Source organism: Metopolophium dirhodum, chromosome 2, assembly GCF_019925205.1.
Source record: "Metopolophium dirhodum isolate CAU chromosome 2, ASM1992520v1, whole genome shotgun sequence".
NCBI lineage: Eukaryota > Metazoa > Arthropoda > Insecta > Hemiptera > Aphididae > Metopolophium > Metopolophium dirhodum.
In genome coordinates, this window is record NC_083561.1 from 13343054 (window position 1) to 13368979 (window position 25926).

At 26.9% G+C, this 25926-nt stretch overlaps 1 protein-coding gene across 3 annotated transcripts; it reads right to left on the bottom strand.

Moving 5' to 3' along the window:
* Positions 1–980: 980 nt before the first annotated feature.
* LOC132937983 (pyruvate carboxylase, mitochondrial) lies at positions 981–25907 on the bottom strand. Of its 3 annotated transcripts, none has more exons than XM_061004624.1 (19): positions 25729–25907; positions 11571–11737; positions 11320–11504; positions 10882–11193; positions 10602–10826; positions 10365–10528; positions 10119–10281; positions 9867–10049; positions 9540–9774; positions 5021–5068; positions 4563–4710; positions 4269–4502; positions 3966–4206; positions 3399–3648; positions 3087–3331; positions 2837–3016; positions 1668–1913; positions 1434–1577; positions 981–1368 (listed from the first exon to the last, which is right to left on the bottom strand). In XM_061004624.1, exons 2-19 carry the CDS (start codon positions 11704–11706, stop codon positions 1117–1119), a joined length of 3591 nt encoding a protein of 1196 aa, XP_060860607.1. In that variant the 5' UTR covers positions 11707–11737; positions 25729–25907; the 3' UTR covers positions 981–1116. The 3 variants fall into 3 exon arrangements, with proteins under 3 accessions (XP_060860607.1, XP_060860608.1, XP_060860609.1); XM_061004625.1 differs by lacking the exon at positions 25729–25907 and adding an exon at positions 25410–25562; XM_061004626.1 differs by lacking the exon at positions 5021–5068.
* Between the last annotated feature and the right edge of the window lie 19 nt (positions 25908–25926).

Below are 25926 nucleotides of genomic sequence, written 5' to 3' on the forward strand. Positions count from 1 at the left end.
ACTTCCTATAAGTACCAACTAGGTTCACTTTTCTATCAGAAAAGATGCTGATCTTAAAAATCAAAGCATGCTTACTGTTCAAAATGTTGCTGACAGACAGAAAAAAAAACACACATCATTGTAAAACCAGTACAAGTTAACAAGTTTGTATACTAATACTAGCTTATTAGTTTGTATACTAATAAGTTGGTCAAAAAAAATATTTTGTTTATACTTACAGTAACAAAAATAATATTTTGTGGCAAAAAAACAGATAACTCCATGCCAACTTAACTTTGAAAATTATTTTTGAAAAATCTTAAGAATGTAGAAAACCCAAATGTGTTTATTCTTTTGGGGTACTATTAATAGAATTAAAATATGTAAAAACATTTTTTTTCTACGTTTTTGTCATTAAAAAAAATTGATTTTTATTCATACTGAACAATTTAAAAAAGTGGACTTATCTCGTTGTAGCACCAAGCCCTTCAATTTATTATGTAATTTCCATTTACTTTGGCACCTCTTAAATCAGTAATTATTCCATCAAAAGACATTCTTCAAACTAAAATACATTGAAATTCAATAAGATTTAAAAAAAAAAAACTATATTCTATAATCTATTTAATACTTATCAATATTTATAATAGTTATTTTAATTCAAATTTTAATCATAAATGGTTTTTTAGCTTATAATAATAAAACAATGTTATCAATATTTCAAACAGTTCAGATGCTTCAAATATTTTTTTAATGGTCACCTAAGATCTTAATAAGTTGAATTTATATATGAAAATGTTTTGATCGTAAAAAAATAAGATTTTAAAAATTATAACACTTAAAAATAGTTTTTGTTTTTTATAAATAATTCATAAAATAATAACTAAAAATAAATATTAACAACAATATTCTGACTATTATAACATTACGAACATAAAAATCATGATTCAAATGTCTACAGCAGTATAAATTTTTTTGTTCAAATGGATTATCACCACCAATTTGTTTGAATATATATTTTTAACAAGTGCTGACTAGTTGATTAATCTTAAAACATTATTTTTTTTTTTTTTTGGTGGAGATGAAAAACATAAATATAGGTACACAATCCTAATAAATTCATTTTTTTAAACAAAATTATGGTTCAATGGATAGCAATAAATCATCTCCCTCCAATTTCATTCCAACACTTATATCAATTTGTTTAACTGTTCCAGCTATAGGCGATTGCACCACCATTTCCATTTTCATTGCAGATAGAACCACTAATGGAGCGCCTTTTTCAACCTTGTCGCCTACTTTCACACGTACATCCATTACTGATCCAGGCATTGGAGCCCCAACCTGTCCCTTATTAGATTTGGAAGCTTTTGGATGTATATGCATCTCCTACAAAAAAACAAACATATTATTATAGTAATATTGTTGACAGTTAATTTCACTAAATTAAATACTTTAGAAGCTTCATTGTCTCGTATGAATACGGACCGTAATTGACCATTCATTTCAAAGAATACTTCAATCTCACCGTTGGCAGTTAGCTCTTCAGAAATCGCAAGTGTTTTGAAGGCTAATGTTTTACCTTTTTCAATTGTCACCTAAACAATTGTTACTCGTTAGATTAAAATTATCAAATTAATACATACTCATATATTAAATCAATTTAACAACTATTTAAAAATACTAACTTCAAAGTTTTCTCCAACTTTAGGTCCAGTCAAAAATATTCTAGTATCGAGTTTATCTACTGGTCCATATTTTTCCTTAAATGTCAGGAACTCATCTGTGACTGTAGGATAAAGGGCAGAACTCATAACGTCATAATCACTAACTTTTTGATATTTTTCTTGTAATTCGGATTTAATTTTGTTAAAATCTAAAGGAGGTAAAGTGCATCCAGGCCGACCTACAATCCGTGGCATGTCTTTCAAAACCTGTAATAATACAATAAGTTTTAAAGATTTTAAATTATACAAATATTTTAGTTAGAGAAATGAAAGTAAGAGATAGAATTTATACTTTTTTTCAAAAGAGAAGACACAAGATTAACGTAACAAAACCGATTTTTCCCCTGGCTGCCTGGTGTCTTCCATTTTGGAACAGGGTATAGGTTTAAAAAATATAAAAATTAAAAGTAATTTATAAGGTACTTATTTTACATTAAATAGCCAGAACCATACTGATATTATAATAATATTACAAAAAAAAAAAAAGAAATAACCGAGAAACGGTTGATGATAATTGATAACCTATTAGTGAAAAAAGTAACTAACTTTTTCTTAGAATAGAAAGTATAAAACAAGTTGAATAGTTGATAGAGATGTAGGTAATGATCATTCATCAAGTGGGTACCTATATGGTTTGCAATGAGAAATCTTGGTTTCATGAATGAAACCCATTGGTCATGTCGTGCAGATGCAACAAAAGCTGTTGTATTTGGTTATGATTATATAAAAGAAGCTTTAGTAGAAATTTGATAGGGATCGAAATGCCGGGAAATTGTCGGAAAAGAGCTTAAAATCTTTAAATATGCAAAATCGTGTAAATTAAGCCAAATATGCAACATACATTTTTGTATTTAATATATTGTATCTACTGTGAAACAAATTTGTATCCAATTAGATTTTTAATAAGCAGTTTCCTAAGAAATATGCAAATGCATAAAATTCCGAGCCCTATTAATCAATAAGTAATGTAAAATAAATTGATAATATCAATATATATTATGTATTTTATAAATATATATATTATTTTTACTTAAGAAGGCTATTTAACTCTTATAAGTTCTATGGGTAGTTGTTAACTTCTGCAGTAAAATTATAATAGCATCTAATATAATTATTAATTTATCATTTACTTTTGATCTCAATGGTTCAGGGAATCCTTGGTATGGCTCACCAATACCACCTTGTAAGAATTCAATGACTGATTTAGGAAAACTCAGTTCTTCAGCCTTCTCTAATACATCTTCAGCAGTTAATTTGTTTTGTACCATAAATTGAGCAAAATCTCCAACAACTTTGGAAGACGGTGTTACCTAAACATTTATTATTTTGGAAAATAAAAATCAAATATATATAATATATGCACTATTTATAAAACTTTACCTTAATGATGTCACCAAGTAAAATATTAGCTTCTCTGTAAGCTTTTTTCACATCTTCAAAGAAGTCGCCTAATCCTAGCGAGTAAGCCTGAAATTGGAGATTAGTATATTGACCTCCGGGAATTTCATTTAAATAGACATCAGCATTTCCTGATTTCATTGTTGTTGTACATTCAAATGGTGCATACAGAGTTCTCGCTTGTTCCCAGTAAGCACTATATTCAGAGACCTCTTTCAACTTTAAACCTGAATCAAGAAACATTTTTTAAGTATAAATTTATCAAATTAGGATGTATCCTATAATTATTATTACCTGTATCTAATTCAGTATCCTGCAATGATGCAATAATAGCACCCATGCTAGGTTGTGAAGTCATACCAGACATTGAGTCAACAGCAACATCTACTACATCAGCACCAGCTTGTGCTGCAGCTAACATAGAAGCAACTCCAGCACCACTGGTGTCATGAGTATGAACATGAATAGGTAAATTGGGATATTTAGCACGAATAGCACCAATGAGCATAGTAGCAGCACGAGGTTTCAAAAGTCCTGCCATATCCTGATAAATATAATATAAAATTTAAATATATAAATACAAAATATTTAATAAGGGTACAACTTATGTGACAAAGAGCTTAACCTCTTGAGCTTTATGCAATTCGAGAATTGAACATGAAGTTTGAATAGTTCGCAGATAATAAAGTGGAATTATGATGGCAGATTAGTTTTAATTTTGGTATTTTGTTACATGTAAATACTGTTTTGTTACTGGGTATTCAATTTTAAAATTTGTGATGGTTAAATAATTAAAAGTTCAAAAAAGTTTAAGTTTATGAAAACTTAAGTTTAACTCATCTCTAATAAATATTAACATACCTTAATACACAATACATGAGTACCAGCTTTAACTAGCTCATCAGCAAAATTTACATAATAATCTAAAGTGTATTTTGTTTTACAAGGATCAGATACATCTCCAGAATACGCAATAGCTGCTTCAACAACACCTCCTGCTTTAGCAGCTGCTTCCATACCAAGAATGATATTTGGTAAGTAATTTAGAGAGTCAAATACACGGAACACATCCATACCAGCTTGTACAGCTAGATCACAGAATCTAGGAACAAAAAAATGTTTTAATTAAATCAAGTACTATAGGCAATGGAAAAAAGTTCATACTTAAAGACAACATTATCAGGGTAGTTTGTGTAACCAACTGCATTTGCCCCACGCAATAACATCTGGAATGGTATATTAGGAATAGCTGATCTCATGTCTGCTAATCTTTCCCATGGACATTCATGTAAAAATCGAAGTGCAACATCAAATGTAGCTCCACCCCAGTTTTCCAATGAATATAACCCTGGGAAACTTTGTGAAACCCATGGAGCAATACGTAGAATATCATGGGATCTAAAAGGTATATTTATTAAAATTAAAATATTTGTGAAATAAAAGTAAAATCTACCTTACCTGACTCTAGTGGCTAAAAGAGATTGATGTGCATCTCTCATTGTTGTGTCCATTAACAAAAGTCCCTTATGGTCTCGAACTGCCTTTGCAAAAGCTTCTGGTCCATCTTTAGTGAGAATTTGTTTGAATCCTTTAGGTGGATTTAAACCTAAAATATATTTTAAAGAAATTATAACATTAATTTGTGCATCATATTTCTAGAACATTTACATTTATATTAACTTTGCCACTATGGTAAAAGCTTTTGATAAATACATGGCTTAAAAATATAAACTGAAACCAAATATAAAATATCTTATGTACCTAATACCTATTAATTGTTAGTACTTGTTAATATCTATGGGCCATGAGTTAATGTTAAATATGCTAAATTATGAATACACAACAATAATGTTGAATTAAAATATTAAGTATTAGTTAAGAATTAAAGTAGTATATTATATAAAAACATGAATTACCTGAGTTATTTTCTGGATCATTTTTGCCTAATATACGTGCAACGTAATCTAGACAAGTATAATATGCAATATGACATGAAAACAATGAATAAAACAGGTGCATACAATTATAACACAAATACACTTGTTAAAAGAATGGTTCACACAAAATATGGTTAGTTAATAATTATAAGTTATAACTAAGTAATAAGTAAATAACATATCTTTTTGTTTATATAAGGAGTTAAATTAGGTACCTATATACTTTATAGGCAAAACCTATAACTGTCTATACAATAAGCAAATTTATTTGGCCCCCTTGAGTATAGAAAAATTAACATTCTGCCTTTAAAATAATTGGAACATATTTTATACAATTTATAATTAGTTCAAAGTTCAGACATTTATATTTAATTTAAGGCAAGTAGGTATATAATTTCTACAATTAATTTTATATCATAAAATTAATGTTTTACTATTAAAAAATATAATTTTGAGAACGAGGGAATATATAACAAATTAAACAATAATTTGATCGATTATCAGCTTAATGAAAAACTTTTGGATGATATTTAGAAGGTAGTTTTTTTAAATGACAATTAGGTATAAATATTTTTAAATTGTAAATTGTTTGTACATTTTCAATTACTCATAACTTGTTTTAAAATTAAAATATAACAAAAAGCTTATGAGATGCCCTAGGTAATAATCTTACCTTTTAATTGTATTGTTTCTAATTTTTAAACTATCGAAGCTAAACGTAATCTGCTGAGCGTAAAATTTGGTATGTTACATACTTGTAAGATGGAGACAATTAATGTCTGTGTAGCGTCCTCTTAATAGGTATATATATTTTATGATATTATTGTGATTAAAGTAATTTATTTTACTATTAGGCATTAGTACCTACTACAGTAGGTTAAACTCTTTTTGGCAATACAATTTTTTAATAAAAAAAATAAAAAAAAAATAACTAAAACCGTTGTTCTTTGTTTTAATATGTAATTTTGTACAAATTTGACCTTAAAATGTCTGTAAAAAAGAACTATGTTAATCTATTTTTAGATTTGTTGATTATAGTACGAGTTATATTTGATGAGAATCCATGTCTTAAATTTTAAATCTTTGGCTATACAAATTGAACATTTTATAATTTTTAACTACAAAATAATTTGAAAATTTTCAAGATTTTGATTAATGTTGTTAACATTGAAACTTTAAATAAGTATTTATAAAAAAATTAATATTTCTCAACTGATATTATAGCTAGGTACTTATGAGTTATGAGGATCCTTGTGTTAAATTTTCAAGCATTTTGACCAATTGAAAAAATGTTTATTGAGATTTATAGAAAAAAAATGTTTACATATAAATAACTCAAAACGACTCAAAATATTTTGAAGATTTTAATAACATAATGTATAGAAAATGATAAAATAAACATTTTATACTTCATAACTTTAAACACTCATCAAAAATCTATTTGACTTTCCGGTAAACTTAAATTTAAAAAAAATATCCAAACTCACAAACTTTATACAAAGCTGGGCAGTAACTACTTAAAAAGTTAAGTTATAAGATACTCTTTCTGATAACTTTTAACTTTTAAAAATAGAATGTTAGAAAAAATAACTTACTTAGGTACAGAGTACCTTAGGGGGGGGGAAGGGCGAACAGGGCCCAGGACCTGGGGCTCGCGCTTTTTATTTACATTTGGAAGCCTCGCGATAGAAAAAAGTGGTAAAATTGGTTTAAAAATTAGTATTTACCCTGGGCCTTGCAAATTCTAAGGACGGCCCTGCATAGGTATTTATTTTTATTAAAGCTACACTTAGTTATATTGTAAAAAATTATTTACAAATTGTTTGTTTAAAGAACAGCTTTTAACATTTTTTTCTGACAAAAATTACGTATTGATTAGTATTATATAAACTGGTAACACATAAACAAAATATAATCGCCACAATTCGTTTTTTAGTGCACTTTAGTTTCTAGTCTACTATATAGACACTAGTCACTAGGTAAGTATATAGGTACCTACCTACTTATAGTTCGTACGTGGTTGAGCTGTTTTTTGTCCAGCTTGTTTAAAAGGTATTAACAACATAAACAACAATAACTCAAATACTCAATAATAGATAAATGTATATTATAGGGTATTGCAAAAAATAAGCGCGGTAAAAATAACCACGAATGGTTAGGTGTAATGAATGTGTTACATTTTAATTCAATGATAGAGAATGAAAAATATTTAATTCTTATAATAGCGTAGGTATATAAATTCTGTCATATTATACTATTGAGTATTTTTATTAACTTTCGAGTCAATACTACCTTACCGTAAAACAGTGAGAAGGGGTTCATGGTGTAAATATGTAATAGGCAATAGTTTAAAATTAATCCAAATATTTTTATGTCATTGTGTATGGTAAAATTTATGATATACGTACAATTTTTAAGTCTCCACAAGGCCACAAATAATGTTTTTAAATTACAAGAAAATAACTATTGAAAAAACCCTTTTGAAATATATTTTTTTTGTTAAATTTGTATTCAACGATAGCGTATTTTATACTGGTACTATCAGGCTACGATAATAACAATGCAGAGCGGAGACAGTATGTCACTATGTCAATCATATCGATCAGTTATATAATAACTACAGAGTACTGACATACTATAATGGATTTAAATTATTAAATCTTTGTTTTTTATTTATACATTATTATTGACATGGTGATACAAATTTATTATGACTAAAAAAAATGACTATTTGTATGTTTTAAAATCATGCATAGACTGAAATTAAAATGTTAGGGGCACAAGATTTTTATTATTTGGTTATTTTTTCACCGTGTTATTTTTTTAGGGGTTATTTATTAGGGGATTTATATCATACTATCATTATAGGTATAATAGGTTACCCATAATAGGTAATGTATTATTATAGGAATTTACTTTTTCGTGATACTATCGGTATTAGGTACTTAATACTGTACCTATAGTATAAAATACCAAGAACTGCCCAGATGGAGGATATCGGATGACAAATGTACCAAATACCAATGTACATTTTTCCTATAGTGGTCAATGGGAATAAAATTTTAGATTTTCAGAACTTTAAGTACCTGTTTATAACCTATAACCCCCGCTAAATTATGATGTTGAAGAAGTCTACTATTGTTACTATATAGTTGATAAATTATAATATAAAATCACTATAACGATGTACCAAGCTGATGTCTACACTCAACAGACTACAAATAAGTTAATAACACTCCCAGTTTTCAGTGTTTGAAAAAAAAATTAAAACTTAATCCACAAAAATAGTTAGCCGTGGCACGTTTTTGTTATTAGTTTATTATCCTATATATATACCAAGGTCCAAGACTAAGGTAAAAACGATTATTTTCTATTCGTAGTGTAAGTAACAATATGTTTATGCAAGTGTGGATATTTCAAATAATTAACTTTTGACTTACCTAATTATTTTATTTATTATTATTACTTATTATATATTTAACTTAGCTTTTAATTATTATTTTTCTGAAAATTTGTATAACTTAACTTTATTAATCAAATGTAAATTTTAAAACTAACTTTAACTTAGCTTAATTCATTTTTTTTTTTATAATTTAACTTAAGGGCGTTGGATGCGATGATTTTCTGTCTTTGTTTAACACATGTTAAACATAGGAATAACGACCTAAGCAACTAACAAAAATGAAGGTACTTCTAGTTGTTCAATTAAAAAAATTAAAGGATGTTTGAATTGGTATACAAGTTTACTTTGCATCGGTCGAAATACTTTTTTCAATTGTAGCAATATTTTGATGAGAATAAATATTTTAAATTTTATAAAAAAATATTATTAAAAAATACTAAAAATATGCTTTGACCGATGCAAAGTAAATGTGTTAACCAATTCAGACATCTTTACATTTCTTAAATCGAACAACTAGAAGTACCTTAATTTTTGTCAGTCGCTTAGGTCGTTATTTCTATGTTCCACGTGAGTTAGACAAAGACAGCAAATCACCGCATCTAACGCCCTTAAACAAGTAATCAAAAAATAATTAACTTGCCCAGGTTTGTGTCTTTATACACACATTATATACATGCAACACCATAATTATAGCTTACATTATGTTAATTAGAACATAATGATAGTGAAGTAGGTACTAGGCATAGTAGACCTTATACTACTAGACAAGAACATGATATATTAACTTATTAATAAACTTATTATATCATGGACAAGAACTGTGTATAACAACAGCATTACGAGCGGCGTAACAACATATCGCAGTAATGTAGCCTGTCTTGACAACAAAATACATTCATCATATCTATGTATATTACACTACTACCCCACACTACCATCATATTGAGTAATCGAGTAATCAAAAAGTGCCCTCTATGTTGTTACGCCTACCATTGCTTGTCTAGTGTAGTTTAAGTTCTATGGTACTAACTAGGTAGTACAGACACTGAATACTGATAGCTAATCAATTAATTATGTTTAAACAGATATATGTACCTGCAGGAAATTCAGGTACATTAGGGTGTACGTTTGCTGGCTTTAAACTGGTTGCTAATGGAGTCTGAGAGCCATTTACTAAAACCTCTCCCAAATAGTTAAGAAGTTTTTGAGCTCTATTTTGAGATGGTTCAAGTGTGAACAGTTGAGGGTTTTCATCAATAAAATATGTATCAACTGACCCATTTACAAACTTTTCATTGGTTAACACATTTAACAAGAATGGTATGTTGGTCTAAATTATAAATAAAACACATTTAACTTTATTAGTATGTAGAATATAATTTAGTTATGAGTTATTTAGTAATCATGAAATGTTCATATTACTTTTACTCCTCGAACTCTAAATTCACGTAAGGCCCGGTTCATTTTAGCACAACTTGCTTGTAAATCAGCAGCATGAGCAATAACTTTAACGAGTAACGAATCATAGTATGGACTGATTATTGCTCCAGCAAATGCAGAGGCACCATCCAATCGGATACCCATGCCTTCACCACTCCTGAATACCTTAATTAATATATTAAGTGTTACTAGTGCTATTTAAAAATAATATTGTATTAAAAAGTTAACATTTACTTCAATACGGCCGGTGTCCGGTTGGAAATTTTTAGCAGGATCTTCAGTGGTAACACGACATTGAATAGCAAAACCTTGAGGCTTAATTGAGTCTTGTGTCAATCCGAGTTCAGGCAGTGTAACGCCTTCCGCGATCCGAATTTGAGATTGCACTAAATCAATACTGTAATGACAATTGACAAAGTATAAAATATTACCAGATTCAAGTTTAAAAATATAAATATATTCAGTTTAATTCTATTTTACCCAGTGATTTCTTCAGTAACAGTATGTTCCACTTGAAGTCTAGCATTTACTTCAATAAAATAGAAATTGCCTTTGCCATCTGTTAAAAATTCTACAGTACCGGCGTTTGAATAACCTACATGTTTAGCTAATTTTACTGCGCGTTCAGTCATTAAATCTCTAACCTATCAAATTAAAATATGTTAATAGGTATATGACAAATATTTGTATTTATTTATATAAGTAAAATAGTTTCACCTTTGGGTCCAAATGAGGAGCTGGTGCTAACTCAACAACTTTTTGATGACGACGTTGTACTGAACAGTCTCTTTCATATAAATGAACAATATTTCCAGCTTGATCACCCAAAAGCTGAACTTCAATATGTCGTGGTCTTTCAACAAATTTCTCGATGAACATCGCGCCATCGCCAAAAGCTGCTTTTGCTTCTGAACTAGCACGTTCAAAACTTTCTTTTACTTCCTAAAAACACGGGCTATACTAACTGAATCAAATATATATCTATCTAATAACTTACTTCCATTTTCCTAACAACCCTCATACCTCGGCCACCACCTCCAAAAGCGGCTTTAAAAATAACTGGTAAATCGTGTTTCAGACAAAATTCAATAGCTTCATCAGATGTCCTAATTGGACCAGGAGTACCAGCCACAATTGGAACACCAGCGTCAATAGCTGCTTGTCTGGCAGCAACTTTATCACCCATTTGTTGAACAACATGAGGTGTTGGTCCAATAAATCGGATTCCAGCATCAATGACTGCTTGAGCAAAATCAGATCGTTCCGATAGAAAACCATAACCAGGATGAATAGCATCAACATCGTTTTCCTTTTAAACATTATATTTTAATGAACAGTCAAGAAAGTATTATTTTTTAAATTTTGAAACTCGTATAAGCATATTTTTCAACAATAATTTGTTTACAAAGTTTTAAAAATTTGTTTGTTAATTTACTTTTGCAACTCTAATAATCTCAGGTATGTCAAGGTATGCTTCTACTGGAGCTTTTCCTTTTCCAACTAGATACGATTCATCAGCCTTTAATCTATGCATATGCATTTTATCTTGTTCTGAATATATAGCAACAGACTTGATACCCAATTCATTACATGCTCTGAATACACGTATTGCAATTTCACCTATGTTTATAAAAACAAACAAGCCCATAATTATATGTACTAGTAATATTTATTTTGAGCACTCACCTCGGTTAGCTACGAGAACACTTCTTATTGGTTTGTATTCAACTTTTGATGAATATCTCGCTCGTGATATAGAAAGAGCGATGAATTGGTTTCGAACGTGGTTCCGGATGGAACCACTCACATTTGAAATTATCATTATGACCGCACAATTAGTACGTTGTTATAATCTATAATAAAGAATATGAAGTATAAACATATAAATAATATCAAGTTAAATGAATGTATTAAAAAATAATCATTTATTTTGTATCATAATTGTTTACATTTAGTCATCGAAATGAGAAAAACTTAAACAGAGGAGATTAAAGTAAGCTTTAACGATTTAAAAACAGCATTATAATTTACACGTGTACAATTATTTAAATTGGAGATAATTAGTTTACCAAAAATTAGCAGATTATTCCCGCCAAATTAAGTCCTCGTCAAATTAATTCCAAGTGAATATCATTTTTTTCAACAATTATTTTAAAAAAAAAACCAATATAACAAAGCGGGTGAGTGGGTGTTGCTCTGCTGTACAGTAGTTTACAGTTTACAAGTGGGTCACTGTAATGGATAGTGTTAAATTTAAATTAAAGTATATAATACCATTGTATACCTACGAAAAACGATTTTGAGCGGGGATGGTTTGTCAGCCTAGGATATTTTATATTATATTTATATTTTTATTATTAAGCCAGTAAGTTTAATTAATATTATCTGTATATAATAATATACTTTAGATGTTTCAAGTACCCATGAATAATATTTTTAAATTATAACACAAAATCGTTCTTCTTCGTTTAAATATCTAATTTCGTCCAAACTTAAACTTTAAATAACTATAAAAAAACTGTATTTACGTATTTTTTTAGATTTTTTGGTTACAGTATGAACTACCTACGTGGAACGTTATTTTACATTATGAATCCTTAGCTAAAGGGATTGAATATTTTTTTAATTTTTAACTGCAAAATTATTAGAAAATTTTCAATATGAAAAATGTTGTCGACTTTTTACCTTTAAATGCTTATAAAAAAAGTCTTGCCTATGTATTTTTAATATTTTTAAACTAATATTGTAACAATGTAGGAACCTTGTATGAAGTTTTCAAGCATTTTAACCTACCGATTACAATTTTATTGACATTTATAGGAAAAAAACTAAAAAAATTTAAAATTTAAAATATCTGTACACAACTCAAAACAAGTTAAAATGCTTTGAATATTCAAGTAAAGAAAATGATATAATAAACATATGGTGTAAATTTCAAGTATCTACGGTTATTCGTATTTGAATTACAAACAAATAAGAAAATCGCTCTATGCCTCTATGAGAAAAAGAGTCAATATCCAATGTTGTAAAAATTTTAAATTCAAACATTCATAAAAATGTAATTTGACTTTTTGTGGACATTTTTTTTTTTTTTATAAAAGTAAACAAACTCATGAGGAATATCGTATTAAATTTTCAAATCTTAGATATAATTATGAAATAATCAAAAATTGTATGTACCTATAAATAACTTGAGTCAAAATATTTTGAAAATGTTATTGTGTATATAAAATAATAATATAAATGAAAACGTCAAAAAAATATATATACATTTCTAATCTACTTGACTACTAGAAAATAATTGTCAAAGCTCCATGGTATGTTACCAGCAACACGCCAATACGGCAACACGTCACACTACATTCTGACCTAAATTTCAACACATATTGAAACAGCATAACTATTTTATATAGGTATGTTTATTATTTAGATACTAGATAGGCGATTTGAATCAAAGATCTAATTTTATAAATAATAAATATGTATACTATAATCACTAAATCACGCAACCGGGTTAATAATTATTTTAACGTGTGGGGTGAGATTGGTCGATAGCCTTCATATAATTTAAATCAACCATCTCAACCTTGGTACTTATCACACGTGAAAATTGAAACTTTGTGTCAAGTCTCAGAATCCCAACCAGTCACGCAAATCCCTGGTAACAGTGGCAGGCACATGCGCCTCTACCACCCCAAAACTTATTTGGTAGGTAGTAGATATGTGTGTATATGGTGAATCCTAGTAACATTACACTGGTAAAAGTTATATATACTAATATATTTAATTATATATTTATTATTTATATTGTATGATTAACTCATAAAGCTATAAATAGATTGTATATGATTGGAATAATTGTAGATGATTAATTATAGTGGATGGGTGCAAGCTGGTAAATGTCTGTTTGCCTCTCGTAAAAAAATTGATTTACGCCACTAATTCCAACTTTGTACTCGTGAAATAATAATATATAGGTAATATAGGTAGGTACTTTTATTGCATAATTTGTACTTTGTACATAGTACAATAATTACAATAAAGATACCGTATATATTCTTTATATGCATAAAAAAATTACAATCATATAGGTACTAAAAAATTGTTTTGTCAATCATTAAAATAGCGTCAATTAGAAGTTTTAAAAATGTTAATCATAAAACAAATTACATACTTAAGATTTTCAACGTTATGTCGTTATTGGAAATAGTAAATAGCAATAACTAATTTTAAAACTTTGTATTGAAATTAAAATTTTTCTCGTCTATAAAAATCAATTAAATTAAATATCCAAATATAACAAAATTTGGTGTTTTTAAAACTAATAAAAAAAAACCCGTGAATTTACTGTGCTGTATTAAATAGTAGGAGTGTCCTCGTCATTGAGCGCAGGCACTGAATTGGATGTGTTAAATTTGAATTCAATTGCATAAGCAAAACGATTCCGAGAGTCTGTCACCCACTCATCCCATATATCTAAGGATATTTTATTATACTATATTTATATTACTATTATAGTAATTTATTTTTCTATTACCTAGTAAATACTAGTAGGTTAAACTAATTTTTGATAAAAAAATAATCACATATTATATTGTTAGTTAAACATATATTACTATTTGTTAACCAACGTACAGTGAAACGGTAAGAATATAAAAAAAATAGTTTCATAGTCTATAGACGATAAATAGCTTAAAATAAATCTAAATACCTACTTTAAAATAATTTCGCTTTGTAGTTATAGTAATTATTAGTAAATAATCATAATGAGTAATCTTTCCAAATCAATTTTGAATTATAATAATTTTTTATTTATTGAATTAATTATTCCTATTAGGTACGATTAAATAAATAAATCGTTATTTTTCGTTTAAATAGTAAATTTCATAAAAATTTGAACTTGAAATGTCTATAAAATGCAATTGTGCATATATGTATTTTAGAGATTTTTATGTTACCCAATAAAAACTTATGAGAAACCTTGTATTAAATTTGGTTATTAAAATTGAATATTTGTTATACATTTTTAAATATAAAACAATATAATGTGCACATTTTTGTATATTTCTTTCGGAATTTAATAAGTAATAACATTAACATATAATATCAGTCTATATAGGGATTTCGTTTCTACTCATGAATGACTTAAATGTCTCTATAATTGTTTGCAATCGGGAACATCCCACAATCTGTATCTTATTGTTCATTATAACCTACTTATGAATTCCAAATTTTGTTTTATGCGTAAATAATGTATTATTATTTGGAGTATTGTCAATGTCTATTGTCCATCCCCTTCAATCATATCCACATATCTTTTTTTTTTAAACAATCAACAAAACGTTTAAAACAAATATTTTAAATCCATGTTTTAAACAAGTTGTGTTAAACAGTAAAACACAATGTTTTTAAACAACTTTAACCATGGTTACTTCTAAGCAAATAGCAAAGGTACCTCAAAATCATAACACTGAATAATCAAAATATCTAATATTACATCGATTATCACTACTGTATCGAATACCCAAATTATTCCATACTCAATTATAACCACCTTTAGTAATATTATAATTAGCTTATCTATCTATTTTTTTATTCTGTATAATAACTATCTGTAGGTAATTATTATGTTATTATTATTATTACTAAATTGTAATTGAAATACGTGGAATTTTCAGCTGATATTTCAATAAAAAAAGGATTAATCTTAAAGTTTAAAAATTCAAATATTACATACATTTAAATATTTTAACGAGTCGTAAAATAATTATTTTTATTTAATTTAATAATAACTCCTAATTTCCTGAAACCTAATAAACAACTTCAATTATATAAATGTAATATATATTTTATTTTTTACTATATTTTTTTATTTGTGTAAAAAAATTTGATTTGAGAACGAAGCCATAATAATATACTACAATAATATTCTTGTTAATGACATTTGAAAGTTCTGTTCAATTAATAACATTATTTTCAAACAAGTTTTAAAATGCAATTTAGTATTAATTATTAGTTAGTTCAAGAACTAACCTAAGCAAACCAATAACAAAAAAGTGGGTAAGTGGATGTCACTCTAATGTACAGTAGGTTACAAATGGGTCACTGTTATGTATGGTAATATAGTAGGAGCCTTGTATTACATTTACAAGCTTTTTTACCCAACAAATAAAGTTTTATTTACATTCATAGAAAAAAATACTACTAAAATTGGAAACTGACAATGTTCCTAAACAGTTCAAAACAAATATAAATATTTTGAAAATTTTATCGTGTATAGAAAATGTAAATATAAACAACCAGTGAAAATTTCATGTATATACTTTCATTTGTTTTAGAATTACACCAAAAACCAAAAACTATTTTGTAGAAAATCGATTTTCATTGCGTAAAAATTCCCGTTTTTCCTTAATTTTTATGTTGTTTTTCCCAGCGCTTTTGAAAACTATTGGGAATTATCAAATTTGACCTTCTGAATGCATTGACTAGATTCACTTTTCCACCGAAAAAGATACTGTTGAAGAAAATCGAAGCAGTTTTACTGCCCAAAATCGTGACGACAGACACAAAAATTAAAATTATTTATTTATTTAAAAGTTAAAAATTAGGAAAAAAAGGTGGGTAAGTGGATGTTGCTCTGCTCAGCAGAGTCTGCTGTACAGTAGGTTACAAGTGGGTCACGGTAATGGATAGTGTTAAATTTGAATTCAATGTTATAACATCATTGTATAAGAAAAACGATTTTGAGCGAAAACGGTCAGTCAGCCTATGATATTACCAACTATATTTGATGATATTATTGTAAATAAAGTAATTTATAATATATAACCTATTTACGTGGAACCTTGTTTTAAATTTTCAATCCTTAGCTATAAAAGTTGAACATTTTATAAATTTTTAACTACAAAATATTTTAAATTTGATAAATGTTGTCAAAGTTCGAGCTTTAAATGCTTATATAAAAAAAAATTGTGTCTATGTATTTTTTATATTTTTCAACTGCTATTGTAACAATATATCAGAAGCGTTGCATTAAATTTTCACGCTTTTTAACCCAAACAAATAAAATTTTATTGATATTTATAGAAAAAAAAACTAAAAAAATTGAAAACTGACAATGTTCATAAACAGCTCAAAGAGAGTCAAATTATTTTCAAAATTGTATGGTGTATAGAAAATGCTAATATAAACATTCAGTCAAAATTTCATGTACCTACAGTAATTTGTTTAAAAGTTGCACCAAAAACCAAAATCGATTTTCTCGAAAACAGAATTTGCGTAAAAATTCCCATTTTTTCTTAATTTTTCTTTTGTTTTTTTTTGTTTAAATTACTGGGAATTTTAAGTTTTGACCTCGGCAATGCACCAACTATATTTCTGGACGCTTTTGAAAACTATAGGGAATTTTAACCTCCCAAAAGTACCAATTAGATTCGAAATCGAAGCATTATTTCGACTACTTATCGTGACACAGACACAAAAAAAAATAAAAAAATAAAACATCATCATGATGCATTGTAAAATCAATACACTCATCGTTCCACTCAGAATCTAAAAGTAAGGCAATACCGCTCTGCTGTATATATTAGGTTTCGAGTGGGTCACTGTAATGGATGTGTTAAATTTGATACGATAATTTATCATTGCATAAAAAAAAAACAATTATTCCTAGCGGTAATAATCTAACGGGCAACAGCTTATACCTATCAATTTTATTTAATGTTATTTTTTTCAAGCAGTTGAAAAATATTAAAAATACATAGGCACAATTTTTCTTTTAAAGCATTTAAAATTTGAATTTTTTAAACGTATTTTTGTTTTATTAAAAAAAAACGTGTTTTTTTCCAACCCTGTTCCCACTACGACTACGCTACTATTAACTAAAATGTAGACTGAATATCTGAGGTGTATAAATATTAATGACAAGTAACATTTAAAATATTTTACACAAATTATATAATATTATAGACAATATAAAATATTTATATTTTATATAATATTTATATATTATAGTCCTCACTTAGCACGCACACATTTGAGTATTTGACAACGAAGTGGTAGGTGTGATTGTACTAATAATTTATATCAAAATATACCAATATAATATTATAATTAGGTATGTAAGTTTTGCGTCGCTGACAACAACGTGACATTACTTATACCGCTAAAATAGTCAAAATAAGAATCCAAAAATACCACTAAAAAGTACCTATAAATTCTAATATTTTATTGAATAATGTCGTACAAAAATATTAAAAATAAAACGATTTTATTATAAATCTCAAAAGTTTTTAGTAATTAACAGTAAGGAAAATAACGGTATTTATACGAGACAGACTTGAAAATGCTTCCCGTATAACTTTCATCAGGACAGCGAAACACAAAGTTGAAACACTGGACAATCCTATATAATACGCGGGACGAATGATCATTGGTCACCCTCAGGCTCGGGGAGTTACAAAGTTGAACTAGGTATGTGGGCCTACGCAGGCTTAGTAATATAATATGGCCGAAAATATTGAATACCCTGAACTAAACAATGAAATAAATAATAAATATTATGTGTTATTGAAAACTTAAATAACTTTTTAGGGCCGGTTAAAATCCTAAGTTATTTATTAACCTAACCCTATATTAAACCTATAACCTAACCTTTGACTTTTAAATTAAACAATAAAGTTCTATTGTTCGGATGACTGTACACAAAATGATATAATTGCTGGTAGACAATAGACTTGCTTACAAAATACCTAAATAAGAATACTTATATCAATATAAAAAAAAAAGTTATAAATTATAATAGTAATTACATACTTAGTATAGTTATTAGCAAATAAGTTCATAAAATCGAAACGGCGAACATACTATTTTGATGATGGAACTTGCAATTGGTCCGAAATGTAGTCAGTATAGAACCAATACTTTAAGATATAATATTAAGTTAAATACAAAATAATATTATAATCACACAGAACAAAAGTAAATTATTAGAACTTTGATATAAATCAAATGAGTTTAGTATAAATCTGTATCCAGGCGACTAAATTCAATAAAAGCTATCGGTATCTATGCATTTGATAATTTTTACACGATTTCTTATTATTATAATAAACGTGTGTTTGTCAAGCATTCACGCTTAAAGGCTGCACCGATGTGTTTTTAGTATTAAAAGTTTATAGTGGGAAAAGTTTTAGCTTTTAGGTATAATACGATAGCCCTAAAACCCAAAGCAGGTGGCTGTTTATACAGGAAATTATGTAAATCATGAAGATTTACTTTTGGTCACCATGCACTTGTTGTATATGAGTTATGTATGATTTTCGTTAATATATTGATAATATTATTCACACCTTTCATATACAAAGTTTAATTAAATTAATCATTGAAAAATAATTAAAAATTTTAAATATAAAATACAAAGTATTATCTCTATAGTATATATTATGGTACGATATAAATTTAATATACCTACCTATATGTCAGATATTGATTGACATCGATTTATTGGGTACTAGTAACACTATAGCTAAAAATATATATTACATCCTAATATTAAAAAGATAATTTAATTATAGAATATAGGTATGTTAATAATAATTAAATAATAGTTCCAATTTACTAAAATTTATTAGCAAAGAATTAAAGTACCTTCATATTATATATCATTATAATGGTGAAAAACATGATACCAGCTATGTAGTTTATATCATATTATTTAATAAACCTAACAATGTTGATTTAAAAAAAAAAATGTATGTCTGTTAAATTATAATACATGAATAGTTCATGACCTTAGTTTTGTACCTACTCAAAAATATGTTGAAGGTCACATTATTAAACATCATTGAATCAAACCACACATTCACTTACTAAAGTTTAATTTAATATTGAATACATTTTTACTTGAAATAAAATATAATATTAATAGAAAAAATTTAAATACTAGGCATAATTTAATTTTTAATATGATTTTTTTTCATTTACGTATGACCCGGCCACCCAGGTATTATACATTTATATTATATCTACATGTCTGTAAAATTCAAATTAAAGATCCAAAATGTACACATTATTGTTAAAAAAAGAATGTGCCTACCTATTTCTTTATATTAGAAATTGTTATGGTCAGAAATCATCATTATTGAAAACAAAATAAAATATTCAATTCAATTTAATTCGAAAATATACTATACATTTATATTTTATAAATTATTGGTTTTTATTATTCAAACTACAAATAAAAGTTTTCAGGTGAAAATTCAGCTCTTAAAATTGTATATACCTATATATAGTCTTCCATATTATTTTTTGACACCTAGGTAAGGTTAACAAAACTATTGTTATTGATAAGTTGAGTACGTACCTAATAGTAATTAACTTTAGTTATCTCAAAACTTAAAATATAGGAAAAATCGTATAAGCGTATTAATATTTAATAATAAGTTTTAATGCTATATTCCTACATTGTTTTTGTTTAATTGTATCATTTAGACGATCAACGTTAAACAATTATACAATATTGCATTGTCCATCTTAATGATGTGTTAATTGTATAGTTAATAAAATATGTATTTATTTTGACACTTAACTTTTTTCTCTCTAAGTAGGTACTGAATGATAGATTAAAATTAAATTTGTATTTATATAACTGAGTAGTAGCTACTAAATATTGAGCGTAAATGCATAATTTAAATGTAATATACCTATAAAACATTAAGGGCCAGTTTCACCATCTACTTTAAACTTTGATTAAAGTTAACCGGGGTTTAATCGGCCGAATTTGCCCGGTTAAATATCTGTTGTCAGTCGATTAAGCCTAATTGAAGTTTAAAGTGGTTGGTGAAACTGGCCCTTAGGGCCGTTCTTCCAATGTCCGGTTAATTATCGGTTAAGACTAACCGGCAGAATTCTATCGGTAGGAACACAAAAAAAATTCGGCCGGTTAACGTTATCACTTATCAGACACATTAACCGGACATTATAAGAACGCCGAACGGCCCAAATTAAACTATGCAATACAAGATATATACGTTATTCAAACGTTATTGAGTAGGCAGGTAATAATTGTATTACATTTATATGTAATATATATATATAATTATAAAAATATGTGCATAACATATTATTGTATCATTGTGTACCTATAATTGTATACGGGTGCGGGGTGATCATCAGATATCCGCGTTCGAAAAATGGATCAGATCTCCACCATTTTTGTAACACAAATTTTTTTTATCAGCACGTATGTACATACCAATAAAGTATTTAAGAATGTACAATAATGTATAATGTACATATACTATAATATAATATACAATAGGTACTAAATTATAAATACATTTATATAGTTTATTTTTAAATAACCAAAAACTCATTTAAATATAGGACAACTCAAATCTCAAAGTCGCTCTTATTATCAGTAAATTTGTATTTTTTAACTTTGTATTTATTATAGATAGGTCAAGGGTTGCTTAGATAGGCTACAACATAATCCAATAAAAATTCTAATATAATAATTGTACTTATAATCAATAAAGGACATTGGGCATTCCAGGTATACCTATAGGTATAAATGTATATGTATGTACCTATGTATAAATGTTAATTATTTCGTAAATATTAAGAATAAAATGTTTATAATATTTGATCTTCAAAAATAACTTTAGTGTAAACTCCCGTTAAGTACCTTTTTACATTGAAATTTAATTTTTGTGGTACCTATATCTCAGATATATAGGTAGTAAATTTGTAACTGCGATTAGCCAAACAAATGTGCCTAATGCCTATATATGAATTCATAAAATTAAAATTTTAATGTATTATTTAATATATATAGGGATTTGAATGGATCGATATTCTTTTCATCAAAGAAATATTGCTAATCAAGAATGTAAAGCCGATATTATTGCGGTTATAAGTAATCCCGATGAAACTCCCCTAGATAGTTGTGAATTATGCAGGCGATAATTATTGTGGTCTGGCCGTCGGGAAATATTAAATCACAATTGGGAAACATCAATATGGCGCTATTACGCCACGGTTTATCTGTGTAAAAACTAATAGGTGATACCTATAACATAACTGACAAAAATCGCTTAGACATATTATAAATATTTATAATAAAACCCATCATACTTTTCTTTTTTCCACCAACCCAAGTCTATTCTTTTTCCAACTAAACCAAAAAATGATCTTTTGTATAAAATACTTCAGTCAAAAGAAAACAACTTTATCATAGTTTCAGGTGTAGGTTAGCAAAGGAGAAAATCGGAGGAGATCATTTTGGATCCATAAAAATAGAAATTACAATTCGCCAAGAAACAAACAACACGACGTAGGAGATAATATTGAAATACACAAATAAACTTTTTATTGCAAAAGGCAAAAACACGTAAATAAAAAGCAATAAATTATACCAATCGTCTGAGCATCAATAAAATATTAAATGTTAGAAAATCTTTGGTGAACGGGCGCAACCGTGGATCAGAATTACTTTTCATGAAGAACTTTTTTCAAAGCTACGATTCGCGAACTTATTATAAAGATATTAATGTGAAAATATGTTTATCATTATCGGTAACACCTTACATATAATCTATTTTAATTTTAATTCACAATAAACTATACCCAGTCTTTTAAATCGTAATTAAAGTAATTATTAATCAGGTACCTTTTATTTTATTGTAATATATGCATTGTTTTGTAGACTTGTAGTTAAGTAAACATCACACATTAATATCACAACAGTAGTACAGTATACACGCGCACGTATGACGTGTTCTTTTTAGATTTTTCTCTCCTCAATGTTTTTATTTAATTTAATTTAATTATTTAACTATGGCACCGAGACCGACTTAATGGTAGGTACCAAGTATATTATCGTATATATAATACCTACCGTTATTCTTACATTTGTTTTTTAGTTTACTTTGGTTTAAATATAAGAAAATTAAAATTAAGTACAAAAAAATTCAAATATATCAAGAGTAAATTACTATAATTCTTATAAAATTGTGCACAGTAAATTAATAGAATATAGTTAATGTTTACAATATAGCCAATTGATATTACTGTACCTATGGGTGAAATAGATGTGTTAAAAGCAAAAATTCCCACAAGTTACAAGTTTAAAAAAAATAATTGTGTGATATTATTTATATTTTAAATTTAAATTTAATTGTACTAATAAGTATTGTAAATTTGCAAAATATTATGCATGGGTACCTATATTTTCCGATATTAAATTTAATATTCATAATTAATTTAAACTGATAACTTTGATTCATTACTCTACATAAATCTATACTGTTTTGAATAAATTATAATATCAATATCGTGCGAATACAATATTATACCTATATAATAATTCATTATACGCATACCTATTTACTGTTTAGACATTTAGTACCTACCTATTTTCTACTTAATAACTGATAACTATAGTTACCTACTAATTACTATATAAAACACCTAAGCAATAGTCAATAAATATTAACTTGACAATATTTGATAGATAAATTGTAAAATGTATTAGATACATAAAGTAAACCAATTTTAAATAGGTATGAAGTAACCATAATATAAAATGATTTGGTATTTGGTATTTTCAAGATTCTTGGGCAACTATCAGATATCGATTAAGAAGTTATTTAGTAGGTACATATTTTATAGTCATTAGATAATATTGTACTGAATCGATATGTACATAAAATAATCACGAACCGAAACTTTGAAAGAACCTTTTGGTAATGTAATAGTGAAAATAAAAAATAATGTACTTACCAATCTAAGGAAATTACGAGTAGGTATATTTAATTTTTCTCATAATTATTTTAATTATTTAGGAGCAGAACATAATATTATTATCTATAGTTACTTATTAGTTGATACTAAGTTATAATATTAACACATTTTTAAAATTTTTATTCATAGATTTTTTTATTTTACTATAAATGTAAAAATAGATTCATATTATATAATATATATTATTTTTGTGCTAACTGGCAATATTCATGATGATTACAATTGTGTATATAATTATATCCATCAATGCTTAAAAGTTAGTCATATTTAAAAGATGAATGGTAGGTAATAGCCAATATATATTGTTAGATAATAGATCCAGGAGTGGTGAACATAATAATAGGTATAAAGGTAATGTATTATTCTTAAACAGGTTTATGGAAATTAAAGTTTCGCAAACTACAGGAAGCACTAAGGAAGTTCATTAAAGAATTAATAATCAATGCTAAATAAAGAAAGTACAATAGTTTTTAAATTGTATGTACCTTTGTATATATAAGTATAATTAAGTTATATTAAGGTCTCCGTATTATTATTAATACATTACCTACAGGATATATAATATTATTGATAGTAGCAAATAATTAATGATAATAATTTTAAAGATATTGTTATCTATATATTTATATAATTTATTAATAACTGTAGTAATAATTATACTATATTTTCAAGGGCATTTCTAGAAAAGGGCAAGCAAGAGCAGTTTTCGTTCTCGTTTAATATTATACTGTTAATATGACCTTCCATAATTTTATACATTTATTCGTGTTAAAACAAATGAGTATATACATAACCATACCTACGATGTATATTTATATGTTTTAAACAATTTAGAATCAAAGAAAACTACTTTATAAATTGTCCTTTCGTTGGAAAATATAAAAAGAGCCTTGAAAAGCTGTTTTTAATTAGTATTGACATAGATAATAAACAATAAAACTAAATAATTTAAAAAAACGTCTAGGCCTATTGCCTAATAATATAGTAACGAAAAGTATGTTGAATAAAACAGAAATACATATAGGTTACTCAAAAATGTTCCCGTCGTATTACTACATTAATTATTTACTTTTTATATTTAAGTACTACTTCAATAAATTCAATTTAAGCTATTGAAAAAAAATATAAAAACATTTATTATAATATCTATAACTGTTATTTTTAAAATGATTAGGTAACCTATTTATATTTATTTTATAATCAAATATTTTTAATTAAAATAGGTAGAAATGTAGAATTATATTTTATTTCATTTTTAAATTTAACGAAAATATATTTAATATTATATTAGAAATAGTTTAAATTGAGTGTATTATATTTCTGCAACATTGCCAAATGTTTTCCATAATTGTGCATAACAAACAAAAGTAAAAATTATATTAACAAGTTTGGTAATATAAATTAATTTAATAATCTCTATAATCTAAGATTTAAGATTTGATGTACAACTAAGTATTATGATCATTTGTTTATATTAGGTAATAGTGTAATACCCTTTCATAAATGGAAACGAAATATTTAATAATAGGCTTTTACAATAATGGCAGCAATAAACAAATGTGAAATTTAATTTATATTAGGTATATACTATACAGGTAATATTATAATATATTTAAATTCAAATGCGTAAATTAACTTTCAACGAAATTTTTAATACCTTTTAAAGTATTAAAAATTAACTTATTCAATAATTCAAAAAATAAATAAAAACAAAATGCACACCTGACACCTGTTGACCGTTCGAAGGATAACGTGCCGGATAACAAACTAAAAAGAAAAATTAAATTACCGCGCTTGTTGGTCGTCTATGACCTATATAACCTCAAAACTCGTTCACCTTGCACAACCTTGCAGCTGTGCGAATGTGCCCGATGGTGATCCTGCGCAGTGAGCGCTCGTGATAATAGCACGTCAATAATACGATTATACGAATATTATTATTTATTTATTTAATGCTGGTCGTATGATGCCCCAACGAAAATTAATGGTATTTTTTAGTATTTTTATCATATTTATCGAAGCTAAATGTGTAGGTACTTACAGAAAATATCGATAGAATTCTTCCTATTATGTGTGAACCAGTACGAAAGACGTCCGTCCACTAACCGAAACCAATGCCTAGTGATCCTACTATAAAACTTATATGTATGTGCTAATATAAAACGATAACGTTCGTTTAATAATTTTAATATTCTATTCCACTACATGTTTACAATATAGCCGCTGATAACCGTGTAAG

Excerpts from the sequence above, each read along its gene's own strand:
- LOC132937983 (XM_061004624.1), bottom strand. The coding sequence starts at position 11,706 with ATGATAATTTCAAATGTGAGTGGTTCCATCCGGAACCACGTTCGAAAC. Across the intron at positions 11,194-11,319 it reads AGATTATTAGAGTTGCAAAA|GAAAACGATGTTGATGCTAT; the intron begins GTAAATTAACAA and ends AATGTTTAAAAG. Across the intron at positions 10,827-10,881 it reads GGGTTGTTAGGAAAATGGAA|GAAGTAAAAGAAAGTTTTGA; the intron begins GTAAGTTATTAG and ends CCGTGTTTTTAG.